This window comes from Podarcis tiliguerta, assembly GCF_965153285.1.
Source record: "Podarcis tiliguerta genome assembly, chromosome: 2".
Lineage (NCBI taxonomy): Eukaryota > Metazoa > Chordata > Lepidosauria > Squamata > Lacertidae > Podarcis > Podarcis tiliguerta.
In genome coordinates, this window is record NC_139535.1 from 5441655 (window position 1) to 5462525 (window position 20871).

Genomic DNA, 20871 nt, shown 5'->3' on the forward strand with positions numbered 1-20871 from the left:
ATCTGATCTGGGGCAGAGTGTGGTGGGAGAAGACCAAGGCGGAGTTGCCCCGAAAGTCCGCAAACCCAGGAGGAAGTTCTCCCACTGAGATGAACAGAAGATGCCCAAAATATTTGTTTTACATTTTTATCCCACTCTTCCTCCCAAAGGAGCTCTGGGCAGCAAACATCAAAATGTTAAAAGCAATACCATTTAAAAGATGTGAATTATTAAAATTTAAAATAGGATAATTTAAAACAAATTAAATCAACCCAAAATAAAAGAGTTGGAATACTCTTACAGTTGCGAACATAAGAGGAGCTTCCTGAATGGAAATGGCTAATGGCCCATGTGGCCCAGGCTCCTCACAGATGCCTCAATGGGTAGACCAGGTCAAGAGCAGAACATTGGGACTCTGCCCAGGAGAGATTACCAGCACCTTGTCTTCAGAAGCATGCTGCCTCCGGTACTCATTTTGGGGTTGCCATGGACAGAATTACGGCGGGGGAATATCTGGTTTTCAACATCGTGATATACCGCCAGCTAAACATTGCAATGTATTGATATATCACAATGTTTGAAATAAGGATGGAGTTATGTAGAGGCGTCAGCCGGCTTCACGGCTTTTTCTGCATTTTCGGATAGCACACTCTGGGCAGCTCCCAACAGAATATTAACAACACGATAAAATATCAAACATTAAAAACTTCCCTAAACAGGGCTGCCTTCAGATGTCTCCTAAAAGTCAGATAGTTTATTTCCTTGACATTTGATGGGAGGGCGTTCCACAGGGCGGGCGCCACCACCGAGAAGGCCCTCTGCCTGGTTCCCTGTAACCTCACTTCTCGCAGGGAGGGAACCGCCAGAAGGCCCTCGGAGCTGGACCTCAGTGTCCAGGCTGAACGATGGGGGTGGAGATGCTCCTTCAAGTATACTGGGCCGAGGCCGTTTATGTCAGAAATACATTGCTAGGTCAAAATTTTTGAAACTGATAAGATATGGACTTCAGAATGGTTTTTGGATGGTATATTGCCCAGCCTTGGACAGCACCTGTCAGCTACCCAACACCTGGGTAAACAGGAATGTCTTTCAGCGTCTCCAGGAAGTGAATAAATGGATTCATCTCTTGGTAATTTTGTTGTAGCTAAAGGTTCTGAGTTCCATCTTTGGCCTCTCCAGTTAGGGCTGAGATGAAGGTTCCTGCCTGAAACCCCGGAGGCCTCTGCCAGTCAGTGGACAACACTGAGCTACATGGCCTCACTCTGTATAAGGCAGCTTCTCCTGTTCCCCCCTTGAAAGCAGGATCTCCTCTTGCTGAGGAAACTGGCAGCCATTTGACAGACCAATGGGTCCTTTAAGCACCTAGATCCTGTGTGGGTCCAGCCCCGGACCAGAGCTCCCTTTGGCCTAATCCTGCAGCCTCTTGTGTTCCCATACCCGAGAAGAGGCATCATTCTGCAACCCCCCAGAGACACAAAATTTCAAACTTCAAAGAGTTATGTGCACACATTTTATTTTGCAAAACACCACTTTCAGGCCATCGTAGTCCTGGCTAGTCAACAGCAAGAGACCAAAAGTGCCTTAAGATATTTTTACAACATACTCAGAAACACCTAAGACATACGGGACCAAGAGACAGGATTGGGAAAGAAGCCAGACTCCTTATTTAAGCAACTCAAGATGAAATCCTTACCTAGGAGTAAGCCCTATTGAACTCAGTAGGGCTTCTGAGCTACTTAGAAAGAAGCTTTGGGAGGGGGGGCTTCAAAAATGGGAGTTTGGGGACAAGACTTTCAAAGTCACAGCTTAAGTTCTCCTAGGGCAAACACTGATACTCCAAATTGCCTGCTATTTAACAGCTGCATAGTGATCACAAGGGGTGCTACACAGTCCTTTTCGCACCCCACTTCATTGCTCTGCAAAGTGGGGCTCACACCCACTTTTCTTGCTAAGCCAGAGTTTCTGCACTCAGAAAGGATCAGCCAATTAGGTGAGTCTCTTGGGAGCCCCATCATGGCAGGACTTTGGGGCTGTGGTCCAAGGTCCCACTCAGCAGAAGGCAAACACAGTTATGCCACACACATGACCACCTCGAGAGGGGGATCCCAGAAGACCAGTCAGCTTGTGCGGAGGTCACTCAGCCTGGCTCCTTTGCACCAGGCGGTAATAGGGGCCCCTCCGGCTCATCAGCTCAGAGTGCGGCCCCTCCTCCACAACCTCCCCACCCTCCAGGACGACGATCCTGTTCGCATTTTCCACCGTCTGCATCCGGTGAGCAATCACCAGCACCGCCCTGGCCTGGCCGCTCCTCAGTGACTGCTGGATCTGGGGGAAGAAGCCAGAAACCCCCTCTTAGATTTATTTTATTGATTGATTAGGTTTCTATCCCAGCCCTCCTCCAAGAAGCTCAAGGTGACGTATATGGGGCTCTTCCTCCCAACCCTGCGAGGTAGCCGAGGCTGAGAGGCAGGGATGGGCTCAAGTTCACCCAGTGAGCTTCAAGGCTGAGTGGGGATTTGAACCCGCGTCCCAGTGTAACACACTAACCACTGGCTGTTTGTGTGTAAGAGAGAGATTGAGAGAGATGTTTGTAAGCATTATGAATCCTGCTGTTTTCCCACACAAGGATATAGAACTTTGAGTGCTCCACATTATTATTATTATTTATTATTTACTATTATTATTATTACCCTGCCCATGTTAGGTAGCCCAGCATTTGGGTGGCAGAATAACATGCGGCCCAGGATAGATATAATTTTGTCATCCTAAGGTTGGCCAAACTGGAAAAATAATGATGGAAAAAACTGAAAGGATAAGGTCTAAAAGCTGACTGGCACTGGAAAATGCAAGTCCATTTATCAATATTATAAATATCAATAACATAGGCAAAGGTAAAGAACCCCTGGATGGTTAAGTCCAGTCAACGGTGACTATGGGGTTGTGGCGCTCATCTCGCTTCAGGCCGAGGGAGCCGGCGTTTGTCCACAGACAGCTTTCCGGGTCATGTGGCCAGCAGGACTAAACCGCTTCTGGGGCAGCAGAACACCGTGATGGAAACCAGAGTACACGGAAACGCCGTTTACCTTCCCGCCGGAGCAGTACCTATTTATCTACTTGCACTGGTGTGATTTTGAACTGCTGGGTTGGCAGGAGCAGGGACCGAGCAATGGGAGCTCACCCCGTTGCGGGGATTCGAACTGCCAACCTTCTGATTGGCAAACCCAAGAGGCTCAGTGGTTTAGACCACAGTCCCTACAATAATATAAAAGCACCACACCCACTCATGGCTAATGCTTCTCATGTCAACCACAATTCCTCCCCCGCCTCCCTGATACTCACGGCAGCTTCGCTCTCCACATCCAGAGCACTTGTGGCCTCATCCAGCACCAAGACCTTGGGGTTCCGGATCAGGGTCCGGGCGATGGCCAGGCGCTGCTTCTGCCCTGCGGACAGCTGGCCTCCCTTCTCCCCGACATCTGCAGGGAGGCAGGAATGAGAAAGGGAGGGGTGGGAAGAGGGGGAAAACCGCCAGACTAAAGAAAGCCTGTTTGCCAGAGGAGTGGGAGTGGTGGCAGGGGTGCAAAAGGCGAGTTGCAGGTAAAGGAGGATCCCGAACTCCTGGGTTCATTCGATGGGATGCAGTGAGCAATTGGGTGGAAGGTCGGGCACAGTGACAAGAGGAGCTGAGGCTCAGAGTCCGGAATTCTCACTCGTCACAAGAGACTGGAGCCCCACCAATTTTCCTGGAGGAAGTCAGTGAGCCACAGAAATTCATGTTATCTCAGCGGGGAGAAGAGAGAGTAAGAATCAGGCCAGCTGCCTTTTCTGGAAGGAGTGTGGAGTTTTGCAGAGACAAGAGGAGACGGGAGGAAAGAGATTTCACCCACCTGCGGCGAACCCTCCTTCCAGCTCACTGATGAAGCCTAAGGCGTTGGCTTCTCTTGCCGCAGCCGCCACCTCTTCCTGGCTGCAACCCTGCACCCCATAGGCGATATTGTCCCATATGGACCCAGAGAAGAGGACGGGCTCTTGTCCCACCAGCGCCACCTGCAGGCAGAATGAAGTGTGACAACTAGGGGAAAGGAGGAAAAACCAGGGCTGCGATTCCCCTCCTCCAGAGCCAGGAGGGAAACACAAGTTACAGAGCCTCTTTGCAGACGAGCCTAGGACTTGCTGATCAGAAGGTCGGTGGTTCAAATTCCAGCAACGGGGTGAGCTCCCGTTGTTCTGTCCCTGCTCCTGCCCACCTAGCAGTTCGAAAGCATGCCAGTGCAAGTAGATAAATAGGTACCACTCCGGCGGGAAGGTAAACGGCATTTCTGTGCGCTGCTCTGGTTCGCCAGAAGCGGCTTAGTCATGCTGGCCACATGACCCGGAAGCTGTACGCCAGCTCCCTCGGTCAGTAAAGCGAGATGAGCGCTGCAACCCCAGAGTCGTTCCCGACTGGACTTAACTGTCAGGGGCCTTTACCTTTATTGATTTCTTTTGGGGTGGGCTGCCCCTCCCTCGCTCCCCCTCTTGGCTATGGAGAGAGAGGCGACAAATACAGGGTGTGCTGACATATAGGGCGAAGCTTTGCTTTTTCAATTAATCTATTTGTTTTGTTTATTTATAGACTGCCCTTCCATCCTATGATCTCAGAGCAGTTCACAGAGTACAATACGGGGGGGAGAAGAAGAAAAAAACGAGCGCTGCAGAGAAGTCCCCTCTGCCCGCCTCTCCGTCCAAAATAAGGGCACATCTCTGCCCACCCCACCCCCTCGCCGTGGACTCCCCTCCTTGCCTGACTTTCCCCTCCCCTCCCCGCAAACGCGTCATCCGGCGGAGAACTTTCAGTTTCGCTTTCCCACCGCAGCTCCCGGGCTCCTTTCCCATTGGGCGAATATCCATCTCGGCCCCGCCCATCTCACCTCTTGCTCCGGATTGCGGGGGGGGGGGGCTTCCTCCTCTGGGCAGGAGCGGCTTTGCGTGGGGCGAGGGGGATGGCCGATGGGGCGGCTGCTTCTCCTCCCCCTCTTGTTGGGGGGCTGCTTCGGTGAGTACCCCCCAAGTACCCCTGAGTGCCACAAGTCGGGGTGGGCAGAATGTAGAAAGAGAGCGGAGGGGTTGCCCACCGCCTGATCCGGATCCAGTCCGCTTTCTAGTCTCTCCTTCCTCCTCCTGATATTCTCATCTGCAGGAGATACTACCCTCCCTGCTGTTCTGGAGACCTACTCTCCCCCCAAAAGCCAGGCTGGGATTCAGTGGGGAGATCCAGCCAGAGGGGACTCATCGTAGTCCAGAACTGTGGTCTCCCAGCGCCCCCCCCCCCCGGAGATGCCCCAGGGGGAACCCCCAAAGCAGGACCTGACAGCCACAGCTGTCCTCTCCCCACTTAAGAATCCCGGCAAGTGGAGGGGGCAACCTGGTCGTTTTTTTAAAAAAGAAAAATCATTGTAAATAAATAAATAAATATTTTTATAAGGAAGCTTTGGGTTGGTGTTACTAAAGACATTGAACTCAGCAGAGGACAAACCCTCCCCCTGGGCTCATTAGCTTTTTTGCTTAGCCTATGAAAGATGCCTCAGGGACAAGCGATGGGGAGATGATGGTCCTTTACTGACCGAGTGCAGCCCATATAATCATTGCTTACAATGGAATAAAATCTGATCCTGGCCTCTCGCTGATTAGCTGACTCAATATTGGGACGTTAGCCTGCATTGTTGTAAACTGGCTAATATGATCCCAGCTGGAGAGGGTAGACAAAATGGTGATCATTTTGTTGAAACCTTGGCTTTTAAAAATCGTGTGCTGGTGGATCAAGTTGCAAGAAAATATAAAGGCCTCAGGCTTCGTTGGGAATACTTTGAGATCTCTATCGATGAACTCACTGAAGCTTTTAGAATATTGGTTATTAGGTATTAGTTACAGTGGTGCCCCGCAAGACGAATGCCTCGCAAGATGGAAAGCCCGCTAGACGAAAGGGTTTTCCATTTTTCAATGCGCTTCGCAGGACGAATTTCTCTATGGGCTTGCTTCGCAAGACGAAAATGTCTTGCGATTCCTGGGGGTTTTTTTCCGCTCCCCACCCCCTTTTTCTAAGGCACTAAGCTGCTAATAGCCTTTTAGCAGCTAATCCGCTAATAGCCTTTAATAGCCGCTAATAGCCGCTAAACCGCTAATAGTGCTAATCCGCTAATAGGGTTGCTTCGCAAGACGAAAAAACCGCTAGACGAAGAGACTCGCGGAACGGATTCTTTTCGTCTTGCGAGGCACCACTGTATTACTAATAGTGCCTGGCGTGCTCTGGTCCATGGGGTCACGAAGAGTCGGACACGACTAAACGACTAAACAACAACAAGTTATTACAAACCAGGGTGGATAAATGTTAATTATTATTTTTTAATCAGATTTAAAAAAAATTAAGTCGGATTTCTTTTATTTAAATCGGATTTGAAAAATAAAATGCTTTTCCAGGAAAAATATTTCTAAATAGAGTTTTCTACTTAAGTTACATTATAGTCCAAAGGCTATTCATAAGGAAATAAGGATTTGGCAAATAAATATATGAAGCTCTGCCCCCGCCCCCTCTCTGTGTCCTTCCTAGGCTGCTCCAGTCACTCCTTGCGCTACTTATGCACGGGGGTGTCAGGGCCCAGTCAGGGGCTGCCCCTGTTCATTGCTGGGGGGTACGTGGACCACCAGCCCATTGTTAAGTATGACAGCGAAACCGAGAAGGCTGTGCCCCAAGTTTCCTGGATGCTGAAAGCAGAGAAGGACAATGCTCAGTACTGGGAAAAGAGCACCCAGGAATTCCTCAAGCTGGATATGAAATTTAGCCAGTACCTGCTGGACCTACAGGATCAATACAACCAGAGCAAAGGTGAGTGGAGGGCAGGAAGGGAGCTCAGTCTCCCTCTCTCTCTGCCAGGTTTGTCCCTTCCAGGGGCAGGAGATGGTGACTTGAGAGGGAGACTAGTGATTCCTAATCAGGGATAAGCTGCTTTCTCCCTGCCAGTCAGGCTCCTTCTGGGGTCGTTTGCCCACCTTTGGTCCCCACCTGCACTCGGCTCTCACCTGTGGCTCCTAGAAGCTTTCAACCTGTGACAGCAGCCATAATCCTGGGAATCAGGGGAGGGGAGCCGATGGGTCTCAAAACCTCGGTGAGTTAGGGACGTCCCCTGCATGCGAAGACAGGCTCTAGTGGGTTGAGCAGATGAGACCGAGAGTGGGTCCAATGGTCAAAAAGGGGGGGTTGCACATGCCGTAGAGCAACCTTTTTCAGCCGTGGGCTGGTCCACTGCCCCTCAGACCATGTGGGGGGCCAGACTGTATTTTGAAGAGAGAAAAAAAGAATTCCTATGCCCCACAAATAACCCAGAGATGCATTTGAAATAAACGGATGCATTCTACTCATGTAAAAACACCAGGCAGGCCCCACAAATAACCCAGAGATGCATTTGAAATAAAAGGATGCATTCTACTCATGTAAAAACACACTGATTCCCGGACCATCCGCAGGCTGGATTTAGCAGGCGATTGGGCCGCATCCAGCCCCCGGGCCTTAGGTTGCCTACCCCTGCCATAGAGGGAAGTGAGGGGCAGATGGGGCTCATCCACCTGGGAAGGGAGCCCATCTAGGAGAAGGAGAATCCTGATCCTAAACCTCCACTGCCTTGTGGGATAGCTGCAGGAGGAGAAAAGGCTACAGAGTAAACCATACACACATCCAGAGCATAGTCCCTAAGGCGTTGGGATGGCGCCTTGTATGACTCCTGTGGGCAACACCTGCAGCCAAGCTGGTGCCAAACATCCTGCTCTGCTTTCCTTTGGACCACATCAGTAAGGCTGAGGGGGATGTGTGCCTTGTTTAGTATTATGATTGTTGTTGTTAAGGGATGCAGATGGCGATGTGGCGAGCTCCCGTTGCTCTGTCCCAGCTCCTGCCAACCTAGCACTTCGAAAGCATGGCAGTGCGAGTAGATAAATAAGGACTGCTGCATTGGGAAGGTAAACGGTGTTTCCGTTAACTCTGGTTTCCGTCATTCTGACCACAAGACCTGGAAAGCTGTCTGTGAACAAACGCCAGGTCTCTCAGCCTGAAGGTGGAGATGAGCACCACAACCTCATAGTCACCTTTGACTGGACTTAACCTTCCAGGGGTCCTTTGTTATTGTTTAGTCGTTTAGTCGTGTCCGACTCTTCGTGACCCCATGGACCAGAGCACGCCAGGCACTCCTGTCTTCCACTGCCTCCCGCAGTTTGATCAAACTCATGCTGGTAGCTTCAAGAACACCGTCCCACCATCTCGTCCTCTGTCGTCCCCTTCTCCTTGTGCCCTCCATCTTTCCCAACATCAGGGTCTTTTCCAGTGAGTCTTCTCTTCTCATGAGGTGGCCAAAGTCTTGGAGCCTCAGCTTCAGGATCTGTCCTTCCAGTGAGCACTCAGGGCTGATTTCCTTAAGAATGGATGCGTTTGATCTTCTTGCAGTCCATGGGACTCTCAAGAGTCTCCTCCAGCACCATAATTCAAAAGCATCAATTCTTCCTTATGGCCAGGGGTCCTTTACCTTTACCTTACTTTTGTTGTTATTGTGGGGCTTAACATGGGATAGAAATCTTGCTCTGGTGCTGTTGCCCCCCCCCCCCATTGATCTCTTGGGGGTCTCTTTCAGGCTTCCACACCCTGCAGCTCATGTACGGCTGTGAACTGAGCCCAGACGGGCGCAAAGAAGGGTATTACCGGTACGGCTACGATGGGAGGGACTTCCTCACTTTTGAGAAGGAGACCCTCACCTGGACGGCAGCTGACAGAGGGGCCCAAGAGATGAAGAGGAAGTGGGTTGCAGAGTTGGCCAAGAAGCAGTACCGGAAGGCCTACCTGGAGGAGGAATGCATTGAGTGGCTGCAGAGATACCTGGACTACGGGAATGAAACTCTGCTGAGGACAGGTGAGATGGGTGGGTGGGGAATGGGAGTGGGGAGGAGGGCTAATGCATCGAATGGTAGAATTATGGAGTTGTAGAGTTGGAAAGGACCCCCAGGGTCATCTAGTCTAACCCCCTGCAATGCAGGGATCTCAGCTAAAGCATCCAGGACAGAGGGCCATCCAACCTCTGCTTAGAATCCTCCAAGGAAGGAGAGTCCACCACCTCCTGAGGGAGACAGTTCCACTGTTGAACAGCTCTTGCTGCTGGAAAGTTATTCCTTTTTTACAAATATTCGGTCATACCTTGGTTGCTGAACGCCTTGGAACTCATACGTTTTGGCGCCTGAATGATCAAAAACCAGAGTTGAGTGTTCCAGTTTTTGAACGATTTTGGGAAGCCAAATGTCTGGTGCAGCTTCTGCAGCTTCCGATTGGCTGTAGGAAGCTCCGGCAGCCAATCGGAAGCCGCAGCTTGATTTATGAACAGCTCCAGGAGTTGAACAGAACAGAAAGCATTCTGTTCGAGAACCAAGGTACTACTGTATATATATAATTTTTATTAATTTTTCCTGTTTTACATTTTAGAATATTCATTTAAACAGCCTTAAAACATCAATGACTTCCCTCCTTCTCTTTCCATGGTTCATTTTGCATACCGTAAATCCCTGCATATTTTACATGAACTAAGCCATTCAGTATTCCAATATTACATCCATCAAAACTTATTTACACTGTTGAATTTATCTTTATGAAAGTTATTCCTGATGTTGAGTCTGAATCGCCTTTCTTGTTGGAGGGTGGAGTCGTGATTTCGCTACTTATTTCTCCACCCACATCACATTTCAGACCAAAACTCTGTTTTGTGCAGGAAGGAAGTCTGGGAGTGGGTCACTTCAGGCTACAGTGTGTGGGTGTTGATATTAAAAAAAAAAGAAGAAGAAGAAGCCCAAATCTGCCTAGAAGGGGGTGGCTGATAATTGTGGGTCAGAGGGACAGATTGACCCATGAGCAACTCCGGGAGCTGAAGCAGTCTTTGGACTGCGTGTCAAAAGTATAAAAAGAGTTTATGGTTGGTAAAAATAAATGAGACATTTGAGGGGTTTGGGGTGTGTGGGTGTCATGGGCTGGCTGGATGCAGAGGACTGGTGGGAGGAACCAGCTGAGGAACCCTCAAGAGAAGAAGGCTCAGAGCTCAGGGAGTGGTGGTAGGACAATGATGAACGATCAAAGGGAGAATAGGGAGAAGACTGGGAAGTGTCAGAATGTGAAGAGGTAACAGGGCTTAGTGAGCTGGGAGAGGCTGTGGCAGAGAGCAGTCCAGAACCAGAGGCAGAAGCGGAGGCTGGGGAGAGGAGGGAAGCCGGGAGACAGAAGCGAGGCAGGCTGCTGAAGAATCCAGGGAGTCTCACCCTCCTGCTGTGACCAGCTCCCCTCCTCCCTGATCTCAAAGAACCAGGAGAGGCATGAAGAGGGCAGAGGAGAAGTTAGCTTCATGCAGGCGCAGTCTCAGATTGCTTTGGGGAAAACCCTGAAGTGGGGGGGACTTAGACAATTGTGGGGAAGTGGGGACCTTCAGTCTCCGCAACTGCCACACAGGGGCTTCAGATTGCTTTGGGTATCACAGGCCCATAGCAGGGACACCCATGGGGTTTGTCTGAATAATTTCTTTTAAAAATGGACAAAGGTTTCACAGTGGAAGATCTATGGGGACATAATCAGTCAATTCATCTATTGATGATATTCACTACAAAGACCTTAAGCATATTTGTGGAGGACAGGGAGTTGTAAGTCTGACGAAACACAAGGGAAGTTGATAATTTCTCTCTTCTGACCTTGTCATCTCTTGGGGATGTTGAAGGCATCAGTAATCGAATTTCAGGTCAGGATGGCGCTGGATGACCACGTGAATGCACCATCCATCCTGCCAGCTACTGGAGAGGTTCCTTTGTTTTTGGCAGAGCTCCCAGTGGGGAAGGTGACGCGTCAGGCCCTTCCAGACAGCCAGGAGTCCCTCATCTGCCAGGCCTATGGCTTCTACCCCAGAGAGATTGACACCACCTGGAGGATGAACGGGAAGGTCATGGAGCATGCCACTTTCCGCAGGGACGTCGCTCCCAATTCCAACGGGACCTACCACGCCTGGCTCAGCATTGACGTGGACCCCCAGGACAGGAACCGCTATCATTGCCACATAGAGCATGTCAGCCTAACACAGCCTCTGGTCTTGGCCTGGGAGGAGCCTGGTGAGGAACGACAGGAGAGGGGCAGGAGGAGGAGTCAGAGAATCACAATAGAGTTGGAAGGGACCCCAAGGGTCATCAAATCCACCCGCCTGCAATGCAGGAATCTCAGCTAAAGCATCCATGACAGATGATCATCCAACCTCTTGGATGGCCTTCTTTGCTGGATTCTAGGAGTAGAACGTGCACCCAGAGTCGAACGAGAGACTCCAGTGCTATCATAGGCTAATACTCCATGTGACATCGTCCATACTTTGGGGGTGCAAAGGAGGAGATGTGATTTAGGTTCAGGGAAGTGGGGAGGGCGTGGTGTTCAAAGAGTGGAGTTTGAAGAGTAATCATTGGAAGGAGAGGGACCCTCTCTGGGAGGTGAGAAATCTTACCGGTTTATAATTATGTGGTGTCCCATGAGGTTCTCTGAAGCCATCTAGTGGTTGCCTTGGAGGAGAGGGCTTTCTAGAGAGCACTGCCATAGCACATTGTTTTGCGTATGGGAGGTCTCAGATTTGGTACGCAGAATCTCTCCTCAAAAAAAAAGATTGCGGGATGTATGGATGAGGGTTTGGGAGCTGCCACCAGTGTCTGAACAGAAATATCTTTTGTTTGCTTTTAGCTAAGGGAGGCCATTCTTTTGCCACTCTGGGAAACGTTGTCGGGGGCGTGGTGGCTGCTGTGGTGGGAGTGGCTGTGGTGGCTGCTGTGATCTTCCTTGTCCGCAGTAAGTAAACACTGGATGGATTTGCTGGGTTTTGTCACAAGCTTCCCCCACCCCATAAATGACCTGTGGAACACCAACCAGAAAGTACCCTAACTGTTCTTCCCCACTGCCTCCTGCCCCCTATTCTGATATGTTTGGGAAGCAGGATTCATGTGGGTTACATAATGTAATAATGGTTCCAAAATGCCAAGGGGCTGGCAAGTACCTGTCACCTAGACCCACGATGGAGAATTTGTGGCCCTCCTGACTCCGATATGGACCACAATTCTCATCATCCCTGATAGTTAGCCATGCTGGCTGCTGGGAACCAAAGTCCAGCAACATTGGCAGGGACACAAATATCCCTGACCTCTAGCCCAAATTTGCACAGGGATACTAAGCTGGAATCTACACACATATAAAAAAACCGCTGTGAAAATGCTTTTTAAAAACCGTATTGAAAAAGGTATTGAATTTGGCATAGCTCACTTTCGCCATCTGGTGTCATTAATATATTGCACTTTACAACACATTTAAAATGTTTCATTTGGAGCTGTATAACTGAGTCCACAGTACAATTGTTGGCAATTGAGTCGCTGTGTGTCCTGTAGATCTGTGATGGTAGCGATCTACAGCTGGGGTTTCCAACCCTTCTCGAACAGTGGGGACATATCAAATGTCAGGAAAGCGCTGTGGGCACCAGAAATAAAATGGCAGCCATGGGCAATGGACCATAACACATTTTCAGCAATTCATATAACATTAAAAAGAGATACCTCGCCAGCCAATGGAGACCGGGAACAGGAATTAAACTTGCATGGCACCTGTGAAGGTCTTCCTTGGAGTCTCGGAGGCAGTCGGAGCCCTTGGTCAAGAACGAGCTCCTTCTTGCTGCGCAGTGCAAAACAGCTGCTGGAGCAACAAGGGTTTGCCCGCTTCCACCCCAAATGATATTTTGTTGAAGCGGGGAGAGAGAAAACAAGCAGCAGGGTTGGGCTTCCTGCTTGCCCAAGTGTCCCTTCCTGTTTGTTTGTTTGTTTGTTTGTTTTTGTTTGTTTGTTTGTTTTTTGCTTGTAGGCCTTGAGTACCATGAAAGCCTTGCTTGCAATCTCATGTTGGGGCAAGTGATGGGGGGAAGAGGAAGCAGCAAAGTAGACTCCACTGGTTGCTTAGCCAGTTTCTGCCCACCGGCCACATGTAACTGGCAGCAGTGGAATGTCAGATTTCAGCAGCGCCCTGTGCAATGCCAAAATTTGGAATCCTCCCCCCGTTCTGATTTTCTTATTCTGTTTTCTTATTCTGTAGAGAAAGTACGAATGAAAGCAGCCTATGAAAGAACGTCAAGTGAGTGACTCCTTTTTCCTTTGAAAAGCATTTGTTTTTGTTTTTGAAAAAGTGGGGAAGCATTTTAGTTGTTGCATGATTATATTGGCGACCGCAGGTGCCAGAGTGGGCAAGGGTTCAGTCATCAGGTTCGCCCTGGAGATTTATAGCAGTCACTAAGTGCTAACCGCCTGTGATATAGTGGTCGCAGCAGGGCTGGCATGTTGTTGAGCTTTTATTTGCATGATAGCCGAAAAGGTTGTTGATCTCGCCCTCCAAAAAACAGAGGACGAGTTGACAGAGACAGAGCCCATGTCGCCCACATGCACACAGGTGTGTTTTTTTTAACACCCCCCCCCCCAAGACATTAGCTTAAAAGTGTAAAAATCCCTCCGGATGGATTTCCAATACGTATGGCAACTCTAGGTCAGAGGTCACAGGCGGGTCCTGTGGGTCACAGAGGACCCATCACCATTTCTGGAGCAGGGTCTCTGTCTCCAGCATCCTGTAACCACCCAGTGAGCATGAAAGGAGAGTGTGTGTTTTTAGCCACAGTCCATGGCTAAAAGCTAAACATTTAGGAACAGTGAAAAACACAAGGCACTTCCGTTTCAGGAGGATGGTGTATGACAGGGCCAGCCCACCCAGGAGGCAAGGGGAGGCGACTGCCTCAGGTGGCAGGATTCAGCAGGGCAGCAGATCCCCATGTCAATCTTTCTCCCTATGCCCTGGGTATAAATCTTCCCTCACCCCTTCTTCCCTGGTGGGGAGTGGGAGGCCATTTTGGGGCCGGCCTCAGGTGTCAAAACATATTGGGCTGGCCTTGGCGTGTGAGTTTTGCTCCGTACAATGGGACTTCACAGAAAACACAACTTAAGGCAACACTGGAGCACTCCAAAATCATTTGCACATGGAGAACTGCACTGATGGTTACAAAGCATCCTGAATTATTATTCCTGTATGATTACAATTTCACTGTATAATCTTAGGAGGTTGTAGACGGAGACGTACGTTAACATTTGGACTTGACGGGGCCTGGAGGGGTATGTGTGTGTGTGGAAGCAGAGGGGAAAGGTGCAAGTGGAAATGAGAACTCCCTCCCTAAAACACCGGCAGTGATACGCACTCTCTGTATTTTCTCCTTTTTGCAGCAAGCAGCCAGGAGCCCGCCAGCTCCACCAGCTCCTCCGCCGGTAAGTGGGGAATGGATGGGGATGGATGCCCACCTTGAAAACAGGCCTCCGTGCGGAGGGGATCATTCTTTTGGTGCTTCTACTTTCTAGGAATGATAAAACCATCTGGAGTCAGCCGCAAGTGAGAATAACTTCTGCACACACAAGCCCCTCTCTGGTGCCGCCTGATTTTGTGGAGGATCTTGTTCCTCTGTTACTTTAAATTTATTATTATTCAGTGTATATCTCGCCCTTCCTCCCAAGAAGCCCAGGGGTTCTACCCAGGGCCTGAAGAACAAGAAGGGCTTTATATTCCGGACCGGGCTGCTTAGCGTCCCTGTGTATTTCCCACCTTCTCTAAACTGAGAGGCTTGGCTGAGCTGCTGGAGCCTCCTCTGGAAACCTTAAGTCTTGGCTCTGAGTATGTTTATTTTTAGCGTGGCTTGATAGGTCAAGGGATTGGAGCAGGCGGCCTCTGTGCCATCGAATGCCCCAATACTGGCAGCTTCATCCTGCTTGTTCCTCTTGTTCCTCCTGCAGGGGACATTCAAGGCAGCACAGAAATAGAAATGAGGAATTTTCAACAAGGAGGGAGGCCACCTTCAGATCACTTCCCTTTATGAAATGTCTGCCTCCAAACCTGCCCATCCCAGCGGGGAGAGGCTGACCGGTTCCTCAGGGCTGCTTTGAGACGGGAACGTGGTTGGCATCCAGAACTATCTCCCCCTCTGCAGAGAAAACAACAGACTACACAAAAGAACAAAGCGACAGGAATTTGAGCTCCGAGGAGTCAAAAACCATTTCAGCCTCTCAAGACAGCTAAGTGACCTTAAACTGGCCGTCCTGCTACCAAAGGAGCAGCAAAAGGAGACTGCGAGGCAAAAGGGCCAAATTACTGTTGCCCAAGAGGTTTGGTGCTATCAGCTGCGGACTGGATTGGGCGAAAGGGGTTTTTGTTGCCCCGTGACAGGCATTGTTATTGTTCATTTATTAAATTTGTATATTGCCCTATACCTGCAGGCCTCAGGGCGGTTCACAGGATAAAATCACAACCCAATAACACCCCCAAACTATTTTAAAAGGTGTGCTGCTGAGAGGGGCTCCAGACGCAGGGAAGAAGCCATCCGGCCTCCTTGCCAACTCTGTTCCGAGGTGCCCTGGCCAGGCGGGACGTTGGTGCTGAACCCAGAGGAGGAGAGCGGGAACAACTTGGGCAGGGGTCTGCAACCTTTAAGACAAAGAGCCACTTGGACCCGTTTCCGAAGGGGAAAAAAACGGGAGCTGCAAAACCATTGCGACATTTAAAACAAATATATCTCCGGAGCCGCGATCTGACAGCGGGCGGGAAGGTGACGTCGGGACGTTGCGTGACTAACGCACGCACCGCCCCCATGCGATGTCACATCCAGTACAGTGCCCGCCACAGTGGGGAGTGTTGGGGCGCACAATGGGCCTCCTCCCCTCGCTAGTATCCGCCCCGGAGCCGCGGCAAAGGTGTAAAAGAGCCACATGCGGCTCCGGAGCCGCGGGTTGCAGACCCCTGTCCTAGGGCAAATGGACGTGCCTCTAGTCCTCAGGCCCAAGAAGAGGCCGCTGCAGTGCAGACCTTTTTGGTCCTCTGCTTTAATTTCATACTGCTGAAGGCATTATCCCGTCGATGTGGGTGATGTATTATTGGGTGGGGATTGGAAGTGTGTTTCTTCTGCCCAGAGAGAGAGTCACAGGAGGAAGAGAGGAAGTTGCCTTACACTGAGTCAGAGAGCCATTGGTCCATCTAGCTCTAGGCTGCCTGCACTGACTGGCAGTGGCTGTCCAGGATTTCCTAAAAGGTTCCCTCCTGGTCCTACCTGGAGATGCTGTGGATTGAACCTGGAGCCGTCTGCATGCAAGGTTCCAGCCCTGAGCTATGACCCTGAATGGTTCTCCTCCACTCGTTTTATTCTCCACAACAACCCTGTGAGGTAGGTTAGGCTGAGAGGCCGTGACTGGCCCAACGTCACCCAGTGAGCTTCATGGGTGAGGGGGAATTTGAACCCTGGTCTCCCAGCTCCTAGTCCAGCACACTGACTGTTACATTACACACACCAGCTCCCAAATCCTTCCGTTTTCATGTCTGTTAAGGTGCCCCCTTCCTCCTCCTTCCCACTCCCCTGGAAAAAGTTCTGCCACACCAAAATCAGATTGTGCCGACTGCAATTCAGTGTGGATCTTGGTGCTGCCCCAGACCCTTGAGGTGCCAGTGGCCCAGGAAAGGGTGTTATCTGTGGCAGCTCCTAAATGGTGGCATCTCTGCGCACAGAGGGGGGTCTGACACCTTCACTTTACAGCTGCTATTGTTTGCTAAAAACACACCTCTTTGCCCTGCCCTTTGGCACCTCAGATGTGTCCTTTTGAGATCCACACTACCACTGTGACTGGGATTTTTAAAAACGGATTTTACTGCTGAATTTTAGGGCCTGCTGGTGAAATGCAGGTAACGTTTGACTTTTCCTTGCATGTTGCATTTATGTTGCTCATTTACAATTTCTGAAAAGTTTTTTTTTTTTAAAAAAAAGAATAAATGAATGGTTTTCAATGTCAATAAATTCAGCGTTGGAATATCTCTTCCTCCTCCCCTTTGACTGAAATGTGTGAGTTGAGAAGGCATCAGGCGGCACATACATTTTGTGAAATCAGTCAATCATAGCAGCATTTCATTTCTTGTGGAAAGTGCTCAGGCTCGGACTGTGGCCAGCCCCCAGTGGATTCCCTACAAGAAATGGTGAAATGGTGATTTATATTTCCCGGGTGAGTAGGGGGACCATGGCATTGTAGCAGAAGGACCATCGCCAGATGGGGTCCAGCATTTGGATGGGAGGGGGAATTGCAACATCCATTTCATAATGCCGCTACCAGGTGCCACTGGGGACAGTCTGGTCTCACTGGGAGGTGGTTGAAGCTCCTGGGGCTGTTGGAGTGTGAAGGCCTTCTAGGGCCCCTGGGGAGAGTGCTATTTTTCTAGAAAAAGGGGTGCTGGAACTCGCCATGAAGGCTGCCCTTATTCTCTTAGGATGGCAAAGGTGCCCACCTGAGAGGTGAAGGAACTGAGTTCTGGCTGGAAAAAGCCCTGGCCTGAGCCATGTTCTGTTTGCCCTGCTGCTTCCCCCAGAAAAGCAACTCTTTACTGCTAAATCGGAGCAAACATCAATCTGCAGAAGACCTGGTTGATGTTTGCTCTGATTCAGCCGTGAACAGCCGGTTTCTATAGCAGAAAGAGGTGGGAGAAGTGGAAGAGTGGATTAGATCTATTAAGTAGTGGGTTGACAAAGCAGACGACACAGAGATTCCTCCAAGTGGTTATTTATAAGTGAGCTGGAACTGAACTGAACTCAACAGCTCAGCCGGCCTGCTTTTATAGGCAGCCAGCTGTCACATTGTAACAACAACAACCCAGAGTTTCCCGCCTAAATTAACTGACGTGGACCTGAGTGAAAACTATATACACAAAACCCTGGTGACCAGGGTGAGCACTTCAATACATAACAAGCCCCAGTCACTGCTTGTGAGGGGGGACAAAACCATCACCTGACAAACAGCCAAATCTATATATTAATTCCTCTTGTTAACGGAAATACGTACCGAGGGTTCACTTGGACAAACAAGACACCAACCAGAGTAAGTTCGGAGCAAAACAGCAGCCAGTAGGCTTGGTCTTTATTGAAGAAAAAGACTGTCGCGACAGGACTCCCACCGCCCACGAGGTGAAGCAAAATGGAAGCCCAGAACAAAGGGAGACCCTAACTTTTATTAGCTCCTAATCCCCTGAGTTACACCTCCAGAAAATACATCATAGTGACATCATGAATATATCAAAATCAGGAGGAGTCAGGGAGGGGTCGAGCAGGTAATCCGAGCACCTTGACACCTGGCCAGAGTCTCCCTCTCCCCCTCCCATGTGCCAGTCCTGAATAACAAAGGGAAGGGTGCAGTTTCCATCCCCCTGAGGGGAATCCGGTCGTGGTCCCTTTGTTGCTGTCTGCTCTGAATATACAACCGTATGCATTCAATTGTGTCCATGATGGGATGAGCCTGAGCCCATCAGGATGCTTATCTTGTTTACCATGCCCCACCAGGTGTCGTAGCCGTATACGTGACTGCTCGCTTAGGGGATTATGGCTGACCGTCTCCAGGTCACCCCCCTTAGCTAGTCCTTGAAATATGGAGTAGAATAAAAGTGGTCCGATGAAAATCCGACGTACGGTTGATTTATAGTGATTTTATAAAGAAAGTTGCCCTTGAAGTTCAAAGCAAGTTCGCCAGTCGGAAGCAACTTGCTACATTTTGATTAGATCAGTCACGGTTCAGTGAAGTCGGAAGCTTTGTATTTGTGAGCTGTCAAAGCGAAGAGACGGGCGCTCGCTGCCTGCAGTACCAGCGTAGCCGCCACTAGGAGCGCTGTTCGCTAACGCTGATTGGCTGAAGCGGCCGCCGGCTGACCCCGAGTTCGGTCGCCCGGTCTACCAATGGTGAAGATAGGGCGAAGCGGAGTACGGGGAGCCCATTTGAGGAAATGGAGAAGGCGCCTCCTTATGTACGGAGGGCTCCTGGGGTGTCCCTCTAGAAGGGGCACCCCTTGGGTCGGGAACAGGAAATGTGTGGGGTGTTCGTGTAGTGCTTGTGCATTACGGTGTGTGGTGTGTTAAAAGGAAGGGGGGGGGTTTTTTCCTGCGACAGTTCCCCCCTTCGGAGATAAGATTGCAACGGAGAATGCCGTGCAATCCTTTTCTCCGCAAATTAGTAGAAGTCCGGCATGGCATACCTGGAGTCCGGGTCGCGTGGGGTTCGGAGGGGTTCCATCTCGATGAAGGTTGAAGTGGTCCCCGGTGGCGGCGCCCGGTGAGGGTGAAGCGTTGTGTGAGGTGCAGGGTCCCGGAAGCGGGGAGGCGGGAAGCAGGAGCCGCACGTTTGACAGCAGAGTGGAAAACAATGGACAGCGCAGCAGAAAAATGCGATGCATACAGTTACCGTAATTATAACCAGGAGCCCATTTCCTAGAAGCTGCTTGAGCCATGCTGATCCTGGTAACCAGTTCCAGAGTTGCACGTCAGATAGACCCTCGTGTTGAATGTCTCTTAGCTTGTCAGTTAATTTGTGGATGTTGTTAAGATGGCCGGTGACGTTCAGGGTCTGGTCGGAGACGTGTGTGCAGCACTCTGTTCCCACAAGGGCACAAACGCCTCCTGTCGACGCCAGAATAAAATCTAAAGCAAGGCGGTTTTGAACAGCCGTCTGCCTGACTTCTGTCAATTCAGTTAGGATAGACTGAGTTGCCGCATTTGATTCTTCCATAAAAGTCAGCAGGATGTCTGTCAGCTTGAGAATATCAACGTGGTTGGAGCCGGCTCCATAGGCAGGGAAGAGGGCTCGGCCATAAGTTTCCCCATTGGCGGTCACGTCAGACAGGTCAGATAAGTCCTTGGCCCTTTTGTTACGTCTCCTTCCTGAGGGAAGGTCTGTGGTTACTCTGATTCCAGGTAGGATGAGTCCGAGGTAGCATGTGCCTCGGGAGTGGGGGCTGGCCCAGGTATAGCCACGGTGGCCGCACACCCAAAATAGTCCCTGCAGGCAGGAGTCTATACGACCAGTAAGGAAGGTACGGAAGAAACACAGAGAAATTGGGGAAGGGTCCCAGGAACGGGGCAGGTCCAGTACCTGTTTCCAGGCAGACAGGAAATCCGGGTGTATAAAGGGGGTGCCCCGTCGCCACAGGGTGATTCTACCATTCAAGGAGATGTCAATGACGTACTTACAGGTGCTGTCTCCGATCATCCGATCGTTGCCGCTGAACTTCCGACAGATGTCGCCTTTCGTGGGTCCAGTTAAATAGATGTATTGGTGAGTCAAGTTGATGGCAGTCAAATTCCAGGATTGCACGTTAGCGGAAAGGTGCTGTTGTAGAGTGAGGGGCACTCCAAGGAAGGGAATGCCACTGTGGAGGTGGGCAGGGGTATTGGCGCAGATCCAGCAGTCGCTGGTTGTGGTCTGTTTTGCGATTTCGGAAATCAACTTGACGTATGTGTTAGAATGCCAGGTGGACAGCAGGTCGTTCGTGGGGGTTTGAGATGTCGACAGTTCCCCCCTTAGTCGAGGAGCGGTTCCCGCGGGGTACAAGGGGTCCTGTCGTGAGAGGTGTGTGGCATTTGTGGCTAGTCCGCCACATCGTTGGGGTCCGGAGGTATCCCATTCAGGGGGCGAAGTGGTGGAGTGATGCCAACCTTCAAGGTACGTTCTGCCGTCCCAGGTGGAGGCAAGGCCGATATCCCACACACAGCAGTACCTTCGGAGGCAGATCCCCTGAAGGGTGGTGGGGCGGGGTGCGGAGTCGGCTCTTTGGCAATAGAATCCGTGTATGAGGCGGTCGGTGGGGTGGTTGCGGTCGGTATAAACGGATTCACCACCTCCGTTGTCAATGAGTGTCCAATTCAGGGTTTGCTGGGGTTCGCCATCAGAGAAGACCGTGTAAGAACCATTTATACAGCGGGCCCGATTCCAGGGGCCATCCCTGCTGAGTAC

The 20871-nt window shown here is 50.5% G+C and overlaps 4 protein-coding genes across 6 annotated transcripts in view; 2 read left to right on the top strand and 2 right to left on the bottom strand.

Moving 5' to 3' along the window:
* LOC310670616 (class I histocompatibility antigen, F10 alpha chain-like) overlaps positions 1 to 15332 on the top strand; it is a 90054-nt gene extending 74722 nt beyond the window's left edge. Inside the window, exons 1-8 of one of the 2 annotated variants that reach the window (XM_083426215.1) lie at positions 4900 to 5014; positions 6566 to 6841; positions 8634 to 8909; positions 10846 to 11130; positions 11741 to 11845; positions 13130 to 13168; positions 14299 to 14340; positions 14860 to 15332. In XM_083426215.1, the coding sequence (XP_083282341.1) occupies positions 4969 to 5014; positions 6566 to 6841; positions 8634 to 8909; positions 10846 to 11130; positions 11741 to 11845; positions 13130 to 13168; positions 14299 to 14340; positions 14860 to 14942 (1152 nt within the window). In that variant the 5' untranslated portion in view covers positions 4900 to 4968 and the 3' untranslated portion in view covers positions 14943 to 15332. Of the gene's footprint in view, positions 1 to 4899; positions 5015 to 6565; positions 6842 to 8633; positions 8910 to 10845; positions 11131 to 11740; positions 11846 to 13129; positions 13169 to 14298; positions 14341 to 14859 lie in introns of those variants that run through there. The other variant, XM_083426212.1, reaches the window with a different exon arrangement.
* On the bottom strand, positions 1481 to 4869 carry LOC310672799 (ABC-type oligopeptide transporter ABCB9-like; the record flags this gene model as incomplete). The annotated part of the gene is made up of 4 exons (XM_083430457.1): positions 1481 to 2304; positions 3319 to 3455; positions 3867 to 4051; positions 4763 to 4869. 4 exons carry the CDS (start codon positions 4867 to 4869, stop codon positions 2113 to 2115), a joined length of 621 nt encoding a protein of 206 aa, XP_083286583.1. The 3' UTR covers positions 1481 to 2112.
* The window catches only part of TAP2 (transporter 2, ATP binding cassette subfamily B member), a 73955-nt gene continuing 54564 nt past the window's right edge, over positions 1481 to 20871 (bottom strand). For both annotated transcript variants that reach the window (XM_083425237.1, XM_083425238.1), the window contains exon 13: positions 1481 to 2069. The gene's annotated coding sequence lies outside the window, so the exon portion shown is untranslated. The remainder of the gene's footprint in view (positions 2070 to 20871) is intronic.
* LOC310670459 (major histocompatibility complex class I-related gene protein-like) overlaps positions 17071 to 20871 on the top strand; it is a 36515-nt gene continuing 32714 nt past the window's right edge. The window contains exon 1 of the mRNA XM_083425852.1: positions 17071 to 17106. Coding sequence (XP_083281978.1) covers positions 17086 to 17106 — 21 coding nt within the window. The 5' untranslated portion in view covers positions 17071 to 17085. The remainder of the gene's footprint in view (positions 17107 to 20871) is intronic.